We start from the raw sequence: 19890 nt of genomic DNA, 5'->3' as shown, positions 1-19890 counted from the left end.
AATCTGACTGAGATGTTTGCTTTAGCATTCGTTTCGGAGTTTGCTTTTCTTTTCTTTCTCCGCGCTGTGTTTCTTGAACTCGACATGCTCCTCCGTGTGTATCTTTTCCAAGTGCCTGATTAAATTTGTCGTGTTGAAATTTTTTGCCAACGTTCCCCCGCGAGGTTCTGTAGCGTTGCATGTATTGCAGATGGCTTGTGCTATGTCTGTTTCTCTCACTTTGAAAAACTTCCACACCTCCGACATGTTTGTTTGTGTCGCCCGTGAAGATTCAAAGAAACTTTATTGTCCGTCCCATAGCGACAGTACTCAAAACAAAAATGAAGTTTTTTGAATCATGACTCATTAGCTCTCGGATACAAACAAATAAACATGTCGATGCTGTGAAACTACATTGGAGTAAATGAGACGGATGAAAAATGTTTCACCACGACCATGACGTCATTGATCGGATCGGTGATTTATGACATGACTCCCGATCATGAACATTTCAAAAATGCCAAATATCGGCCGATCCGATATAGCCGATATGATCGCTGTAAAGCCTAGTACCAAAGGTGTCTGAAGTCACTGAAGAAAGTTGCGAGAAATAATAGTGACACACTAGTTGGTTATCTTAGTGACATATTCCTTCCCTAAATATCCCAGTTTTAATAGATGGGAGCCAAAAAACGCTCAAAGTGCAGCCGAGTTGTTGCTGCGACACGAAGAAGCAAACCTGTCGATGTTACCCTGCAGGGTGTCCAAGCAGACACAGTCACGTTTGGAGTTCGCGTTCATAAATGATCCAACTAAAAAATCCCACTAATTAAAGCTATACCAAGCTTGGAGCAACACGAGAGTTCGTAGCATGTTCTCACTTCACTTCAATAAGCTAGTTCTCAGATGTGGGCTGCGTCTACTTTTCAAGCTGCTGAAAGGTCAAAGGTGTCACCGCCGACAAGCCTTCAGTTTGAATTTGCACTTCAGGGACGATATTTTCCAACGTTCGATTGCCAAAGACAACGGAAAAAAAACAGAACACATAAAAGACAATCTGATTTAGTGTCACTGTGTAGCTGTAGTTTGAAATGCATTTCTTTCCGCAAATCCTCTTCTCTTAACAGATTAATCTTCTGTTAATTAACAAAAAAAAGTACCAGTTAGTATCAGTGTCAGTATTTATTTATGTTTACTTTGCATTGTCTCGGAATTAAAATCGGCGGCATCAGCAGTCACAATCACATTTACTCAAAGCATCATTTGTTAGCCTGCTTTCCTCTTTTTCCTTTACCCTTCGGGGGCAGCGAGTCTATTCTTAACACTCATGCTGATGCTGATTCTCTGCGTGGTCCCTGTGGCAGGCTGCAGCCGCGAGCTGCGGCCCAGGTAGTGACAACCTACACAGGATGAAGTCAGAGCCAGGCGACTGTCTGCATTAGCGCACACGCGCACGCAGGAACGACATAACATAACGAAGCACCTGGAGTTCCACTTGTGAGAGGAAGGCGCCCGCTGCAGGTGAGTGACAAAATTAATAGGCGCCGCCAACTCCCCGCAGAGCGCGGGGCGCATAATGAGCTGTAAATCTCACCTCACTCACTGAGAGAGGAAGCGAAGGAGTGCAGAAATAAAGGAAACAGACTAGATTCTTTTTACACACACACACAGTCATGGCACTAACAGCAGACACACACATCAACGTAACCGCCGCGGCTTTTGGGCTGTGGGAGTTTGGTTTTTAAACGCTTCCTGGTCACAATAGGCCTTAAAAGCAAAAAAAAAAAAAAAAAAAAAAAAGAGGAGAGAAAAATGCTGAGAAGCACAGTCGGTATGTTTCCTCAATGTCTACAAAGGATGGAAAACAAAATTTCGAAAATAAGCGAAGTCAAATATCCAACGCTCACGGCACACTTACAATGGGTGAAAAGACACGAAAGAAACGATTAAGCAGAAGAAGCAGACGAAAAAAACAACACCAGATGATTGAGAGAGGGTTTCAGTAAATACAAACATCAGTAGCTTCATTTCCATGGCCCCTCGAATTGCGTAAAACCTAAATATCGCAAAAAAGAACTTGTAATGGAAACGCCTAAACTCTGAAAAACCTCTCAAATATGGCTAAAAGGTTTTTACGCTCTCATGAGGTGTTTTTTTTTTAGACAAAATGATATGGAAGTATATCGCAAGTGTCATGGAAACACTTTTTTGGCATTTACACGTCACTGGATATGACGTACGGGGTCACGTGACCACTTCACTTCAAGTGAAAATGGCGCATTAGGAGACTTTTTTTAATAATCAAAAAGAAAAATATATAACAACCAATCTTGATAGTAAACAAACATAAACATCAAAAGCAAACGTAATGGTAAATCTCACCAGACAAGATTTTACGAGAATTAGGTCCCTCGAGAATTCTCGTAATTCTTGCTAGATGAGATTTTAGATTGATTCACACCAATCAATAGAAACACCTGCAAATTGCAATGGCACTTTGTCGAAATTTTAGAAACGTCGCTTTTATTTTGCGAAAAACTGTAATGGAAACGCAGCTGGTGTCCTTATCGTCTTCATGCTAACCATGCTAACCTGGAAACTGGTCACAAGTTACGTGAGCTGAATGTTTGCGATGTCCAGGAAACGTTTTGTCCAAGAGCTGATTTAAAAACGAAAAAGACTAAACCCACGCTAACAACTTTAATGCAAACAACAGGAAATTGTTTCAAATTAGTTCATTTAATTTCCATATAGTATAATTAATATCAGAACCTCAATCTTGGAGACCATCTCCTCACCCAGAAAAATTGGTTAAAAATCAATGAAACAATAAAAACACAAACATGAACGAGCGCGGTGAGTCCAGTAACAGACGCGGCGTGAAACCTTTTAGCCTCTGCAAGCTGTTTTCATGTTCCTCATCCCGCAACGTGCGGCTCAAATTACAGCCAGTTGCGTCAGATAAACAATGAGAGGGCAATCCAGGGATCGTTCGCGAGCGGGGTCATAAACACGGCCTTCCCTTTTTATTCTGAGCGGGAGAAGAAGGAGATAAAAGAGACTGAGAGCAGAGAGCGATAAAGTATTGCACCTCGCCGCGCGCCGCATTGCGAGTCGGATCGAAGACTCAACAGGACACGTGAAGGCAGGACTGGGCTGGAGAGAAAAAATATTGGCAAACGGGAGAGCGCTTGTTTGTGGAGAGGAGGGAGGTCGCGTTAAAGTCAAAAGGGGGAATGTTGGATGTTTAACCTTTAAGATTTAAGCGTCTTCTCATATCGAAATGAAAGTTTAGCTGCGAGCTTCAACTCATTCACCTCTGGCCTTGAAATGTTTGGTCTGATTTGTTTTTTCTCTTGGTTTGAATCTCTTTTTCGAGCGGAACAATAAAACTTTAATTCAGGTCTGTTTAATAGAAGATTAGAGGCAGAGTCGAGGTAACTCACAAGTTCAACTGAACTGATTTGACTTGCGGCTGAGTTCTTTTTTCTTTTTTTCTTTTATTGCGAGCAGCAATGGTTCTTTGGAGAAGCCCTCTGGCGATTTTCATGAGCTTTGGTCAGAGGTAACGAAACACATTCACATTTAATTATCTGGCTGGAGCTCCCTTGTGAGCTCTGAGAGTATTGCACGTAATTCCGAGGATATCTTCCAATTTTAAGTGGACGTAATAAAAAAGAATTAAAGAAACGCTGCCCCCCCCAGGAGGCCCGTGAGCGCATAGGAAGAAGGTTGCACGTTCGACTCCGGGGGACTCCCCGTCCACAGTTTACATCTCTGCTCGCACAGCCCAAAGACATGGACAATGAGCAAACTGCAACATCTACACCCAGCAAAAGATTTGTTGTTGTTCGCACAAGCAGCTCGTCGGCCAATCACGTGGCAGCCGCTTGATGCTTTTAAGGCACGTAGACGTTGTGCAGACGACTCGCTGAAGTTCAAAGCGAGCGTCGGAACTGGGAAGAAAGGGGATTGAAGCGGCTTTGAACGTGAGACGGTTGTTTCACCTCGAGGTAGCCGGGGATAATCTGCAGCGCCCCCTTGAGTGCAGGATAAACGGCGGTGAGGCTGAATGACGAGATTCCTAATTCGAAACGCATCAAGTTAACGTATCCTGCTTGGATTTCCAGAAACGGGGGGTTGGGGGGGGGGTTCTTCCACTTGGGAGGTGGCGATATCCGACGTGTCCCGGGAGCGTTTATTTATATACGTGAAATTTGGAATAACAGTGGTTCCACCGTTGCACACAGTCCGGCATTCAAAATACTTGAGGGGACGTTGCAAAGTTCCCTCTTCGTTCCCTCGTGGCTGAGCCCTTTCATGATCCGTTGGCTTGCAAAGCTCCAAAAACAATATATTAAAACAAAACTTTTTGATCCAGAAGTCAGGAGGGAGTTCCAACGAGGGTCCACGACAGAGCAACTGGACGTCAGTTCCTCAGGGGAGAGCAGAGAGACGTGTCTGTACCGACTGCTTCAGGTTACAGTCGCCTGCATGTGGACACAGCTGTGTGTGCACAGGCGAAAGAGCAGAATATTCCTTTCCATGGGCCGGCATTACCGCTTTTTCAAAATAAGAAACTGGAATATCGGTGTGCTGGTAAAAAATAAATAAATAAATAAAATAAAAAAAAAACCTTCCTTTTTTCTAATTCTCAGTGGAGGCTTTGAAAGCGTTCGATGTAACAGCACCGTCACACATCTCTCCTGCTTTTGTTAAAGTTGCTGCATGAGAAGCTTCACAAGAAAAAGATGAAAAGCCAGACATCCACTCTGTTCTTGGATGTCTGGTAAACTCACTTTATTCAAATCCTTAATACTATATTTTGTAGTTTTCGCTGCACAATGGAACGAGGAACACTTTGCCGAGCTTCCATCCGAGTCCATGGAACAAAAGAAGCACTGAATATACAAAAAAATTTGGTTTAGCAATGAACCCAAAATTTTCCTTGGCCCACATCATAACATTGTATACAATCCTTTCATTCCAGCACAGTCTATCTTTTGTATTTATTTTCTTATTTTGTGGACACATTTGAAAATGTGGTGGTGGTCTCCGTAACATCTGCTCTGCACATTGGAATCTCGCTCTGCACTGTTCATGTGCAGAGCTTGAGAGCCACTAACAGCAGACTCAACACCTCTGACACTTCCTTCTGATGTGTCCTCTTTGTAATGTTCTTTCACCTACGTATGTATGTATGTATGTAGCGTGTTGCTACAAGCTTCTGCATGTGCGCGCATCTGCATGCGTGGCAGAGACACAAAGACACAAAGTGATACGTTCCAACAGTCAAGGGGAGGAATGAGGTGGCAGGAGGCCATTCACCGGATTGATTACTGCGTCGTTAAGTCGGCCAAAGCCCCCGAAGCTAACAGCCCCAACTGCACAAGACAAACACCAGGCTCTAATGAATAGATAATTGAATGCAGAGCCTATTAAAATGAAAGATGAAACAAAGCCGGCGTGAAAACAAAAAGCAAAATTGGCTTTAGGTTGAGCCGAATCGGCTTCATGTATCAATGCGGATGACGACGAGGCGGGCGGGAAAGGCGGGAAAAAGTTAGCGGGGGAAGGACAAAAACAAACTACTGCTTGTCATGGATTTTGCGGCCGCCACCCACAAGTTTAACGATCGCAGTGCTTCCTGCTTTGCGGTGGGGAGCGGGAAGGACTGCGACAAAAAAAGAAGAACAAAGAAAAACGATTTAGAATCTGGTTTTAAATCCCACGGATCAGTGTCTGCTTAGCCAGCGGCTGCTTAGCAGTCAGGGCTAAGAAGTTAACGGATCGCCGGGGTGGATTTCAAAACAGGGAGACGTTAATAAACACAAGCGTCGATGCATTTGCGCAATAAGATCTAGTCCGATGAACTAAAGTGAGCACGTTAAGGGGGAACAAAAACAGATGGCGACTTCTACCTACATCAGCAGCTGCGTGTGAAATTATGCAAGGGCGTAAATTGCCATGCATGTGCAAGTGCACACGGTCTGAGGCTCCGGCTGCATTTGTGTTGAGGTGCGTCTCCATTTAGCTAGTTAAAAACAGCGCACGAGGGCCGGTGCAAACAGAGGCTGCATCGAGCGCTTCAATAATTCATGGCCGCGATTCGGCAGCGGGAACGTTACGGGTGAACCCGGGAAAGCTTCCCCCGCAGTTACTGCTCGTCTCGGTGACTGACAGGCACGCGGCCAGCCGGACGCCCTGCCTCTGCGTTTTCATTTCAAGATCAAAAAAAAGAAAAGAAAAGAAAATCTATAAAAAAGAAAATCTGGCTTAAACATTCTTCTGATGTTGCAGCAGATTCAATGGATGAGCGCAGTGCAAACAAACGGCAGCGTTACGGCCAGGAACGCCGACCCGAGCGGCACCGGTTTCCTTTTCGCGTTGCAAAAGTGAAAGTGACAACCGCCGCTGGTCTGCGAGAACCCCCCCCCCCGGGCTGCAGCCATGCAACATGGACTATAAACACGTGGCGTCTTGTGCGTGCTCCTCGGCTCGCTGTTGGGACGCACGTAGCCTCCAGACTGAGGGGGAAATAGGTCAGTTTTAGGACCACCACTGCCGCCATCATCACCACGGAGCTATCTGAGAACTCTGCATGCATCTGTCGCTCCATCACTGACTTCTGAATCTTTGCTTTGATGCAACAGGCTTTGATTTACCTGGTTAAAGGTGTTTTCCAACAGGTCGTTTTCGGCGGCACGGCGGCTCTTGGAGGCGTCCGGCGGGCACTGGGAACATATGGCAGAGGGGGAGAAAGAACACGTGAGGGTGTAGGAGAGGTTGTTGAAATATCTTTCTTTAAAAAACAAAAAAAAGGAAAGAAAGAAAGAAAAGAATTTTTTATTTTTATTTTTATCCAATCTTCTTGTCCTGTCTTGTGTTCTAAAACAGGGTATGCAAATCCATCCACCCGTGATAACACTTTGCTGCACAAATAAGTCGGTGCAAGTAAAGTGTTCCTGACCGCAAAAGTAAATTCAGTTGTTGTTATTTTAATGTATTTACAATAAAAGAGTTTTTTTCGCAACAGGAAAGAGCAGAACGTGGCCTGAGATCTTTACTCCCCGAGCCATGACACTGCTATCACGCACGTTTAGCTAAAGTGCACAGCTGTAGTTTACTATGTAACCACATGCAATTCTCATTGAAATGGTAATCATCATTGCACTCCAAAGCCGAGCACCTCATCTTTAAAGATGAGGCGCAAAGTGTTGAGCAATGATGGTAAAATGGGGTGTATATACATGGTATTGAGGGTCTTTATTTATCCCTAAACTGTAAACTAGGAGTAGATTTTTTTTTTGTATTTCATTTACATTAAAATATATATCAGCACCATGCAAAACATACATACATACATACATGTTGCAGCCTAACTTAAAATTCAGGTCGGGATGTGCAGTATTTATGTGCATTTTAATAACGTGGCTCTTTCGTAGGTGTGCGTGGCAAGTGGCAGAGTGCAGGCGAGCGCATACAGCTTTGAAGAATCATCCGCTCAAAGAGCCCGAAGCAAAAAAAAAAAAAAAGGAAAAAATGGTTATCTTTGGAAACATGTCTGGAATTCTGACCGTTCACTCCTTGTCTGAGGAAACATCAACCTCCATAAATATCCTGCTCAAAAACGAACACGTACACAGAAAGCTGTTGTGAGATCAAGGTGGGTTCTGACGAGACCTGGCAGAGGAGAAACACCTTTGGCTTAAAGATAATCCCGTTCTGCCCCACAATCAAAAAATAAAAAATAAAATAAATAAAATAAAATAAAAATATATCGCTATTTACAGCTCTTCCTAGAACCGCTACAATCACTTGATCTCTTTCTACCTCACAGCAACACACTTTACGGCTGTGTTTAGCTGGGTTGTGACAGGGCTTTTATCTATAGCCTTCACACAAGTCGATAAGAAAAACATACATAAAAAAAAGTTATTTCTAAAGGTGCATTTCAGAGACGACCTACTGCCGCTGGTAAGACGAGATTTTGTTAATAATTGAGGAAAAATCTTAAACAAATCAGCGCAGATGCCACGAGGAAGAATGTCTTCCTGTATACAGCTGTTGTTAAATACACACTGGTGAAAATACAACAGGCTGTTTGATTGACTAGACCTAGGACGCATTTCAAAGCTATATTAAAAAAAGAAATACTTTTTATGTCTTGACAAGCCCGCACATCATAAATTACCTTCTGAAAGCAGGAAAACAACAAAGAATACAATCATTTTACTATAGCAAACGCTGCTGAAACATTATACGACTGGTTTTACTGACAAAAGAATACCAGTACACATCTTTCTCCAAAGCTGCTCAATTAAAAGGTGATGTCTAATTTGCTTGATCCAGGGGTAATTAGAATAAAACTCAGCGAGGAATCATTAAAGAAAATGAGATTTGAGCACGTGATGGACGAGCTGTCGAGCAACGGGACTGGAGTTATTGCTTTCTGCAATCAAATAACCAAATGCAGTTTGGATGTAAATCTCACTAACTTCCTTCACTTTGCAGCCGCGACAGAGGTGCGTCATGACAAAAGCGGATCCCGTTTCTCCAACACGTCAGCTCTGACTTCCGTGATTCATTGGCCGCAGTTCATCATCATTACTGCAGAGGTGTGTGGCCTTTCTCACCCGAGCCCCAGGAATGTCGCAGCAGGCCTCCTGGGCGGCGAGGGCGGGGTCGCAGTACAGCATCACCTGCTGGATGTCCATCTGTGACACACAACAGGGCGGAAGGATTTATTTAATACGGTGCACTTTGCTCGGCTCCCTCTCCAGAACCGGGCAGTAAACAAGGTGAAGAGCCAATTAGTTCACCATTCATACAGAAATATTTGGAAAGCAGCTGGAGGGTGCGGGGGTTCAGCTGTTTGTGTAAGCGCTCCCTCTGTGTCTTTGTCTGAAACCCTGGAGCTGCTTTCCTGAGTCGGCCGTTTTAATTGATCATCAAACTAAGTGAGCGGATTACTGGATCCGTTCAGCGCTAATAGCCTCGGCTCACTGCGCGCCCGGTCATCCAAAGTGGACCGCTTGAATTATTTATTTCTTGATTTAATAAATCAATTGATTGATTTCTTTATTATTATTTTTTTAACTCAGGCCTGAATGAGGAGCTTAAAAATAACCTTTCATGGGATAAAGTCTTTGGTTGGAAATCGTGAAAATAGACATTTTTCCTGAGTATTTTCTTTTCAACAACAAAGAGGTCTGGTGACCACATGGACAAGGGGTGGGATTAAATAAGCAAATGCTTCTTTCTACCTCTATTCAAAAATGTTATGGTCATTTTTAATAATTCTTTATATTTGTTCTTGACTGATTTAAGTGTTTTCATCTGTTCTTTTATTTTTGTTACTGACTACTATTTTTTTTCACACACATACAAAAGATGCTCCGAGGAGTTATTTTTTTTTTCCAGAGTTGAGTTGTTGGCTCCAGGGAGTTCAAGATATTTAAAATTAACAGGGATGTAGTGTGAATCAGGTTCAAACCAGGGTACCGACGGTAAAAGTTACACTGCAATTGTTTCAGTGCAAACAAAACTCCCACAGCCTCACGGGGGTCAGGTGGTCCTTACCTGGACGGGCCCGGCGTCCGAGGCCCGCACGGCTAGCAGGGTGTGTCCGTCGGCGGTGACGGCTGCCCGCGGCTCCAGCGGTCTGGTCTCCACCGGGCTGCAGTCCACGTGGAGGGAGGCGGTCTCGGCCCGCACGCTGAGCGCCACCTTGTGCCAGCGCAGGTCCAGCAGCGCCTCCACCGCCTCGCCGCCAAATACGCAGCTCACCTCCTCGGCGGCAGCCGCCGCCCTGGCGCGGAGTGACAGGGTTCCCTCGGCCCCGCTGAAGTCCACAGACAGCTGTTGTTTTTTGGGTTTGTTTGTTTTGTTTTTTTGGAGAAACAAAGACGAGAGGGTTATAAGGCAGCTTTTTGAATTTCTTTTTATTGAACAATTTCATAAACATTGGGATACAATCACAATGTTTTATCACCATATTCTTTCTCTCTGTCCTCTTCCCCAATACGGCGTCTTTAAAACTGAGGTGACACTCTTTTCTTTCGATGAGCCAGAGAACAAAATAACCGCACCTTTTTGTTAACACTCGCGCGCTTAATTAAAACACACCGGGCAACGAGTGAGAGAGAAATGAAGCCGTCCGCGTCGAGGCAGAAGCGCGACGTGCAACGCTAACAAGGCTGTAGAACACATGAAGCGCAGGCGGAGGAAAGAGGGAGACGTATTAATTAAGCTGCGGCCGATCAATCAGCCCTAACGAGGAGACCTGGGCTCCATCCATCATACAAGCCGAGCATTTAAACCTAAAGCCTGCGTGCGCACACAGACGGTACACAATTCTTCATTTAGTTATTTTTGGTTATCTTTTATTTATTTATGTATTTATCTATTTTCTCTCTTTTTCTTAATTATTACTTTTCTTACTCACGTGATGCTGTTTAAATCTATATTTTGGTTTATGCCACAGTCTTGTATCTTGTTGCCAGTTGCTCTCTGTCCCTCTCTCCTCACTTAGGTTCCCCTTCCAACTTCCCTTTCACTCCCTGTCCCTGCCCCAGTCCGCTCTTGGCCAGGATAACATTTATATAATGAAGAACGCTCAACAGGTGGTTCCTGAACCGACCTGTGTGATTCACACTCTCAGGGCCCGAGCTCTACCGCTGAGAATAAATCTGTCCGTCATCATAAAGACACCAGAGCCATTTCTGCTTGTCATTATAGCAATAACGATAATAACAATAACAATAATAATAATAACAATAATAATAATAATAATAATAATGATAAATAACCTGGCTGGCGGAAGGAGCGCAAATAGCAAGGAATAGCGTCTAGAAAGAAGGGCAACAGAGAGACAGGAAGACAAAGAAGAGAAGAAAAAAGAAAGTGAAAAAAAGCGCAAAGAAGGTATGGTCAGGAGAGTGGAATGCGATGCACCTGTGGGTATCCGTGGCGGTCGGATATCTGCAGCAGGTAGAAGGCGTCCCTCAGGGCGGCCTTCTTCAGCGCCAGCGTGAAGGTCAGGGTGAACTCTGCCGGCAGGCCGTGAGGAAACACCTCGCTGGAGGAGGGCGGGAGACAGAGAATCACAGCGGTGAGGTTTCACGTCGCTCCCCTGAGCAAGATGTACAACTTTTGGAAGAACCGGGAGAGTTTTCCCACTCGGAGCCGCGGTGCTCACGCATGCAGGGACGCAACGCGAAGATGAACGAGCTCGAGCTGCTGCCTGCCGCGCTACAGGGAGTCAGCAGCGGAGGGAGACGGGGCAAAGCTCTGGTGGGAGTTACTGAACTGCGCTGAATTATTCAGATTTGATGATTAAAATGCAATTTCAAACATTGCACCTAATTGACCTTCGCTGGAGCAACACACCCAACGTCGTGTCTTGCTGAAATCATCACTTGGGACATGAGAGTGAATAACTTTTAGTAGGTTTGGGATGAAATGCATCTCGTCACCCTTTTCAACACTTTGATTTGAGAATGGACACGTGTGCAGCCAAGCCTGCTGTTGAGTGTCTAAGCAAACACACACACACACACACACACACACACACACACGCACGGACAGAGAGTGTATGGATGCACTGAGAGGTGAAGGGATTCACAAAGAAGCACGGTGAAATGCAGGCTCACCGAGATGGGGAGCACTCTTAAATATTCTCTGTTGCTCTTTTTCTTCCTTGGTGTTTTTCTCACACACACACACACACACACACACACACACACACACACACACACACACACACACACACACACACACACACACACACACACACACACACACACACACACACACACACAAAAGTGCGGACGCTAGCAACTAGTTTGCCGCTCCTAGAAGTTGGGGGACAGTGATTTATGACTGAGGGAAGATCCAGGGGAAAACAGCCGAGCGCAGGACGTCAAAACAAAGAGAATTGGGGGGAAGAAAAGCTGAGGGAGAAAAGAAATAAGGCAGGCAGGGTCAGAAAGCAGGTGCCTAAGAGTGTCCATATGACATCAAATGTTGGCAACAACTTGCACAATGCAAAAAAAAAAAAAAAAAAAAGATGAAAAGAGTGTACGGGATGAGGGAGGAGACGAGATGAAAAAGGGACAGACGGCAGTCTGATGGACGGAGCTCTTTTACAGTTTTAAATAAGTGATGTGGTGCACAAACATAAAACCGAGAGATACGAACACCAACAACATGTTGACTTTTTACACGATCCTCACCTTGACCTATTAGTCGCAGAGCCTCAGGAAAAGGAGCCGCATAAGTTCATGCAGCCACACGCCTCCGTTCATGCAAACATAAATCAACAGGGCCAGACAGATCCAGATCTAGCTTTCCCCAACTCAGGCGAAGTATCTTACTGGTGTTTTCCCCCCTTAAACTCCATTGGTAAAGCAAACTATAAACTCTACATAAAAAAAAAAGTAAAAAAAAAACAAAGTTCCAGGAGAAGAGGAAAACTAACTGTGGAAAAAGCGAGACTTCGTCTTCAGAGCAGTATTTATACCTGGAGGGCTGCCTTACATCCACTGGCAACTTTTCTGGAATCAATTGCTTTCAGTGGAAGGAAGGGTTACGACCCCGGAATGCCAGATCCGCGCGTGAATTATTGAAATTCTGAACAGCTGAAAAAGTTGGTGCAAGTTGGGTTGTTTTTTTTGGGATGGTGTCGGGGGTTTGGTTTTGCACAAAAGTCTGGGAAATACACATGAATATTGTGCAATACAGATGTCCGTTCTTCCTCGGCTCTTCAGGAAGGATTTGTTAACCCGTAGTACTTAGACGTAAAGTAAAAAAACAACTGGTCTACATCTGTTTAAAGACATGGAAGCTAACTGCTAATTTCTGAACAATCACTGAGCAGGTATAAAATGAAACAATGCTAACCAGGTTACAAGGTTACGTTAGCCTATAAGGTGCGTTTCTGCACTAAAAACATTTCCCATTTAACTTCAATGAGCAACTACGATGCTTAACAGCAAATCCAGCTACAGATAGATGATTAAAATAATAGTTAAAATAGTTATAATTATAATTTTTTTTTTCTTGTTCACTAACATTGTCACAGCAAATGTAGACTTAGCTAACAGTTACCTAATCTTGGACAATTGAAGTGCCTTTTAAATAACCTTATTTACTCCTCAGTAAATCAAGGCCAGGGGCGAGAAGACAGACCCATGCTTAAAGCTAACTGCTAGATTCATTAAAAATGATTCGCGTTAACAAATGAGGTACTATTTTGCAGGCATGGCGTAAAAAAAACACTGTAAACAACTAGCTAAGCTAACTAACTTAGTTTTGCCGGTTAGCCATCCAGAGCGCACCCATTACCTTCATAATTTTCAATGAAATCTACTGTTGCACAGCAGCGGCGCTAACAAGGACCTACACTTGATCCCTTTGGTGTAAATGCAGCCTTACAATGAACATGTGTTGATTAGCAACAGTTTAGGCTCATGGAAAATAGCTCCAGTTTTTACATAAGCAGCCACAAATCAAGGCTATAGTCTGACTCACCCTGGAGGGAGAGCAAATGTGTGTCAGCTTTCATGGACAAGCCGCGGCGAGCAGCGGAACAACCTCTTCACAGAGCGAACGACAGGCGAGCAGCATGAAAATATGTCAGCATTAGTCAGACCAGAAGCTTCTCCCCCACCCCCCCGTCTCCTTTCCACAACCCGCTCCTCTTTTTTTTTGACTGCTATCTTTCATCTGTCTTCTGGTTTTGATCTCTAAAAATAAAACCCCCACTACTCTTTTCCCACCTCTGACATATCTGCGGCAAAGCCCTCATTAACCCCCCCCCACATCTTTGGAAATGAACCCTGCAGTCGTGCGCCTCTGAAGACGAGAAACAAAATCCCTAATTAGCGAACAAAGTGTAAATCATTGAAGTGTAAAATTCAATAACTTAGTCTCATTTCCGCCTTGTGTACATATATATATTTATGCGTGTGAGCGTGAGCTGGTACTGGTGCTATACTATCACAGCGCTCTGAACAAACGCTAGCCGGAACAGGAATAAAGTGGTGCTTATTTCACTATCGGCTAAACGAGTGAGGAAGGCGCTAGGACGGCGGCTTCATCCGGCTGTCACTCAGTGGCGCGCGGCCCGGATTAGCGGGATGGATTAGTGTCTGATACAAAGCAAAAACAGCCACTTTCCAATTACCGCGCGCCCGTCTCGCACTTCAGTCAGCCTCGCTGGCGCAAAGAGTTCGACAAAAAAAAGAAAAAAAGACAAACATCTTGATTGACAGCCAGCCTCGTGCTGGACCGGTGCCATTTTTTCTTTTTTTTTTTATGCCAATTTAGAAGCTGCACTTTGCTGCCCTGTAACCGGGAGACCCGCGCACCGCAAACACGTACTGCAAACAGTCACAGAGTGCACGTTTAAACGCCGAGCGCGCAATCACGCACACGGCGCCGTTTGCCGGAGCGAGAGGAAGCCTGAGGGTTTGTTCTGATGCATTCGCTTATTGCCTGGATTTAAACCTTTAACCCTGTAGTTTCTTCCCGCTACATCCCATAATCGTCAACGTGTTGTTGTTTTTTTCCAGCCTCCACTCTCGCGAGGAAATAAACAGCAAATTCTCAACCGCGTAAGGCAAAAAGGCTCCAAATAAAAAGAGATGGTGCTTTATGTCCAAATGACGCAGACTTAGCTTCTGCTTTTTCTTGTTGAGCGGGAGCACGAAAAAATCTAAGGGGGGATGAATCGTGACAAAAGTGTCCCCTCCGGTTGCGTTTGTTCATTGCGCAGGGGCCGCGTGTGAGCGACAACGAGCTGCGACACACGGAGAGCGAGCTAAATGAAAGTCAGCCGACGGGCAAAGCCGACGCACAAACATTGATTTATTCAGCGTTGGAGTTAAAAAAGAAGTCGCCCAGGTAGCATTCTCCCAGCTGACGGGGGGGGGGGAAGCGACAGCCGAGCGCTCGGCGCCATTGAAAAATTCAAATGAAAAAAATTCCCAAACCGGCGGCGGCGACAACAGACAGACTGTTGTGTGTTTCCCCATCCACTCTCGGTTTGGTTGGAGGCCAAAACAAAAGCTACTTAGATTCTTGTTTTTTTTTTTCTTCTTCTTCTTCTTCTTTATTTCCAAAGATGCCAATTTCAATGACAGGTTGTTTCAGATTTGCTCAGAGTTCCTCTCAACCCCGTTGCTCTCCATGCTGTGGCAAAGAGTGCGCGGCACACTTTTACAACAAAATGTCAACAAAAAAAATAAATAAATAAATAAAAAAAAATGGGCCGTTTGCCAGACAGATTTATCGGCCCTTCAGGAGAGTTGAGCTCAAGCTGCTGGACAAAAGTGATGAAAAACACTCCAGTCTGACCCAGTTGCCGAGTTCCAAAATAGTGCTTGAACGTCTGAAGAAAACAGAGCGGGTTGGAGAGAGGGTGTAGGTGGGACTGGAAAGGTGTGGAAGCATAGTAAGCACAGGCCATGCAAGTCCAGACACAATCCACACCGCACCACCGTGTAATGGCAACAGTGAAAAAGGAAACAGAGAATAATGAAACGCATAAAGCTGCAATATGAATGTGCGAAAGAAGCAAATGTATTTCAAGACTTCAAGTGTCTTTTTTTTTTTTTGCCCGGCAACAGGACAGAGCAGTGTGGATGCGCGGCTTACTGTTCACACGAGGTCAAATTAAAAGAAATAGCGCAAGGATCCTGTCGAGATGGGTTTCCTGCCAAATCCTGCAGGTTAGACAGCGTCCTGGATGCTGCTGCTTACTTACTGAGCAGCGCTGCAACCTGTACTCACTCGCTGGGGCGTAGGAGGGCCGTCTTGCCCAGGCGGAGGATGGAAGGTCCCCGCGGGGTGCGGATCCTTTTGACATCGGCGCTCTTGAGCAGGGAGAAACGGCTCACCAGATTGAAACCTGTCAGCGGGCAGCACAACGTCGGCGCGTGAATAAACAGAACTCGCGGGGTTGTTGTTTTATTAATGTGTCCAACTTAATGGGTTTTGTGTGTTTGGTCGCTCTTTTTTTTACCTGTGATGTTGTGTTTGGCCACTTGAGGAAACCTCCACTCGTCCACTTGTAAAGACGGGCACTGTTCATCTGAAGAGATACAGAGAATAAATAGAGGAAGTCAATGGGGGGGGGTGAAGGTCAAGTGAAATGAAAACCCTCAACTGTGAACACACCGGAGTCTCGAGGGGGCGGAAAGATTACACGCACACTCTCCACCTCAGAATTACACTTTCAGAATCATTTTTAAGCATTCATGGACTGGCAGCGAGCTGAATGGAGGACCTGCGATTGACACAGCGCCCCCAACTGGCCTGAGGATAACATTATACCATGTTAGCTTTACACCTCACACCAAAACAATGGCCTCCTGCCCAGCTGCAGCTAATTAGCTAGCTCAGTAGTGTTTGTGGCATTTTAGTGGAGCCAAAGAGATCAGAATTAGCTGCAGTGCCAGGCCAGCCAGGGGGCGCTGTGTCAACAACATAGGTGCTTTCCTCTCCATCATTGACTTCATAAAATTGCTTCAGCTACTATTTTAGGGATATAAAAACTAGTGTGACCTCAGGTTGCAGATTATCACTCAACGAGGTCATTCAGTTAAACTTTCTTCAGGGAACGGAAAACCATTACTGACTGAATGATGTCCATCTTGGCTATGATAGGAGGCACTGTGCCTCCTTTCAGGTGGTGAGTGGTGGACCATCTTCATCTTCTCGACCTTTTACCATGCGACAGAGCTTTCAGCCACCGGCAAAATGGTAGCACTGTCCTTTTTCTATCCAAGCATGCATTAGTGCCTCCGTCCCTTTTCTTAACCTGCTGCTGCTTTTTATTTCTGTCCCCCTCTTTGGTCAACGGTGATGAACCGTTGAACATGGCCAACCCAGTCTCAGAGCGCGACCAGGGTGTGAATTGAAGAAGCAATCCCACTCTTAAACAAAGATAGTCTGGATGATGCTACTTAGAGAAACTCAACTAAAGTTAAATTAAGTTTAAAAAAAAATAATAAAAAAAATCAGTTTCTTGTAATGCGTTTAAGTACACAGGTCAAGTGAAACCATGTCCATGTACCCTCGCAGCGCTGCAGGGCAAAGCAGAGACAGAGGATTGCTCAAGGGAGAACATACAACCTCGGACTGGCAGGGTTTTTGAGAGCGGAGCCGCAACGATCGATAAGGAAGGATTCGGGGAGGGGTGTGGGTGCAGGTGGGGGAGGAGGGGGAGGAGGGCGGCCGAGGTGAAAGAAAGTCAGAAAAAAAGGATGAACAGCGCGGAAAATGGAATGAAATGAGGACAAGCTGAGCAGAGGGGGGCACGGCCCAGTCTGACAGCTCGTCTAGCGGCCGGCCTGTCTGTCACGGTAGCCTCCGTTTGATGGATACGTTCTCGCCCTGTCAAGGGAGGTTACAGAGAAAAGTGTTGCCTGTCGGTACAGTGGGGAGATGTGAGACGTGCGGACGGGGTGTGGGGGTAGACGGAATAGACTGGCACAGGTAGAGACGAGGGCCAGGCGAATCACTATGATCCACAGTTAATTGATCTCTTTGGGGCCGGGGACGGCAGCCCTGAGGCGGATGTTCTACAAGGAACAGTTCTTCTTTTTTTTTTTGTGTGTGAAAAGTCCAATGTTGTTGTTGTTGCTTGAAACTTTGGCTCAAGACAAAGCAGAATCCAGGGCAAGCTAATAAACACTTTATCTGTGTCGCTGTTATCAAGAACCTCTTGAGAGTAATTGCTAGTTTCTGGACGTCAATATTATAGTCAAATACAGAATTCTTTTGGAACAGCAGGTAAAATCTGTCTCTTACTTCACAAAATCTGAATGGTTCAGTGTTGAGAGCACAGATAGGATTTTTAATAATACGTAAGACTGTACATGTACACTAGAAAATGCATGGACTATATTTTTTACTGAAAGCTGGTTGAGTCTGATATCATTGATGATGTCAATACAAATACATTTCAACACTCATCATTCACTATCCATATAAATATATGGATCATCAATATCTGTCACTCAATTAACCAATGACAGTGGATGCAAGTTCCAAAAATGCCACTAATCTCGATAATCGGGTCTTAACAGATCCTTGCACTGCGACAATGTTTTATTTTCATTACAGCTCTAAAAGCAGCGTGAACAGGTTAATTTAGTCTTTCAATAGATAATTAATTTACTATTTCTTTTTGAAACGCTACATAAATGAAAATTAGCCTGTGAAAAAGAAATAGTAAATTAGCTCTAAAAGCATTTAGCATCATCTAATGAACCTAAGGTCGAGTGGATTTTATCTACTGGACGCTCGCAAGAGTCATTCAGAAATTCTGCAGCAAAATATATACAACGGATGTCTCGAAAAACGTTGCATTTCTATGCAGTATAAATAATTCCTCCCCTTCCCCATTGCACGTTAACCAAAATGCATATTTTTTTCTTCTTTTTTTTTAAACTCTGCAACAATTCATTGAGATAAAGGCCGAGGACGTCTCCACGATGAAATAGTGAGCGCAACTGCAGGGGCGGCCGACTCGTGCATCGCCCCAAGCTGGAAGTGACATCAAACGAGGGGAAAGAACCTTCAATAATCACTCAAACAGTAATATCCAACCGTTTTCTCACTCAAAAGTTGGGAATTTAATTTCACGGCAGTCGGCTCGCGAAAGAATTAAATTCCATTTAGCGCTTCATCGGCCATTATCAGATCCATCATCGACACCCCGCAGGTCAGGCTGAGGCGCCAAGACTGCTTTGAAAATTAGAAGAAGAAGAAGAAGAAGAAGAAGAAGAAAAACACGGTAATTTTAGACCGCTGCGCCGCCCCGCAGTGTTTACTTGTTATTGCTGTCTTGCGAGTACAAATCAAGGTATCAAGCTGCCTCGGAAAGAGATGTCAAGCAGCAGTTTGCGAGTAGTCGAGAAACTTCAAGCGAACGTGACTCCTGAGAAAGAAAGTGATGAAGGGTAAAGAAGATATCGCAAAACAAGCTCACGGCCCGCAAAATGTTACAGCTTCACTGATCCTTCCTTATCAGCCTCCTCGGCACAAAGCGTATCTGCAGCCTCGCCAAAAGTCCGCTGCCTTTGCAGGTCGACGTACGTATTCACACGCACACAAACACACTGTGGCCTTATCTTCCCCATTTTCAGTCATTTTCAATTTTTTTGAAATCAAGATGCGGTGCGATCCATCTTCTCACCGTTTATATATATTTTTTAGCTTGACAACAGTTTTTTTTTTGTTTTCCCTTAGGCCAGTGAGCGGGGAGGAGGGATAAAGAAAAGTGCAACAAACAGAGGACAGAGGACGAGGCGGAAGAACAGAGCCAGGTGATTGCAGAGAGAAGGGAAGAGTGGGAGGGAGGAGCACCAAGTGAAATAAAGTGCAGAGTGTCGTTGGATGAAGAGCAACTTAACGCTCCATCTCTCGAGGCAACAATTTCTCTCTGTTCTGACCTCTGCATTAAGATCAGCTCAATCTGGGATTTCTAACCTGAGATGAAGCTGAACGACCAAGTTAAAGTGGGAAAAAAGCAATATTCTGGCTTTTGTGCAGCCAAATTGAAGGCGGTTTTATATTGTCTCGCATCTTTGGCAATTACAGGAAGTATCAGGCTTGGCGTGGCAAAGACTCCAGTTTGCACGAAATGACTTTTAACTTCCATCGATTTCGCTGATTTTTGGCAGCGGGAGGCAAAACGGATTTTTGGGTGGAAGGAAGCGAGGCGGCGGTGTGAGGATCTGCAACGACTATCCGACTGTGTAATCGACACAGGTGGTCCAGTCAACACGGGCAGACGCATTTGCCAGATTGAATCTATAATTATACGGACAGAGCGAGAGAGAGACTCAATCACTGGTTGCTCAGGAAAAGCACAGGGAGTTAATAGACCAGGAACAACAC

The 19890-nt window shown here is 44.8% G+C and overlaps 1 protein-coding gene across 3 annotated transcripts in view; it reads right to left on the bottom strand.

Moving 5' to 3' along the window:
• Positions 1 to 19890, bottom strand: part of col16a1 (collagen, type XVI, alpha 1) — a 66379-nt gene that overhangs the window by 35769 nt on the left and 10720 nt on the right. For all 3 annotated transcript variants that reach the window (XM_076051723.1, XM_076051724.1, XM_076051725.1), the window contains exons 3-8: positions 16007 to 16075; positions 15775 to 15892; positions 10936 to 11059; positions 9562 to 9840; positions 8616 to 8696; positions 6645 to 6713 (exon numbers count right to left, since the gene is read on the bottom strand). In XM_076051723.1, the coding sequence (XP_075907838.1) occupies positions 6645 to 6713; positions 8616 to 8696; positions 9562 to 9840; positions 10936 to 11059; positions 15775 to 15892; positions 16007 to 16075 (740 nt within the window). The remainder of the gene's footprint in view (positions 1 to 6644; positions 6714 to 8615; positions 8697 to 9561; positions 9841 to 10935; positions 11060 to 15774; positions 15893 to 16006; positions 16076 to 19890) is intronic.

Source organism: Nelusetta ayraudi, unplaced genomic scaffold (assembly GCF_046127955.1).
Source record: "Nelusetta ayraudi isolate G7.1 ecotype Tasmania unplaced genomic scaffold, CSIRO-AGI_Nayr_v1 ptg000135l, whole genome shotgun sequence".
Classification (NCBI taxonomy): domain Eukaryota; kingdom Metazoa; phylum Chordata; class Actinopteri; order Tetraodontiformes; family Monacanthidae; genus Nelusetta; species Nelusetta ayraudi.
Note: the sequence above shows the minus strand (reverse complement) of the source record. Positions and strands in the feature narration are given on the sequence as shown.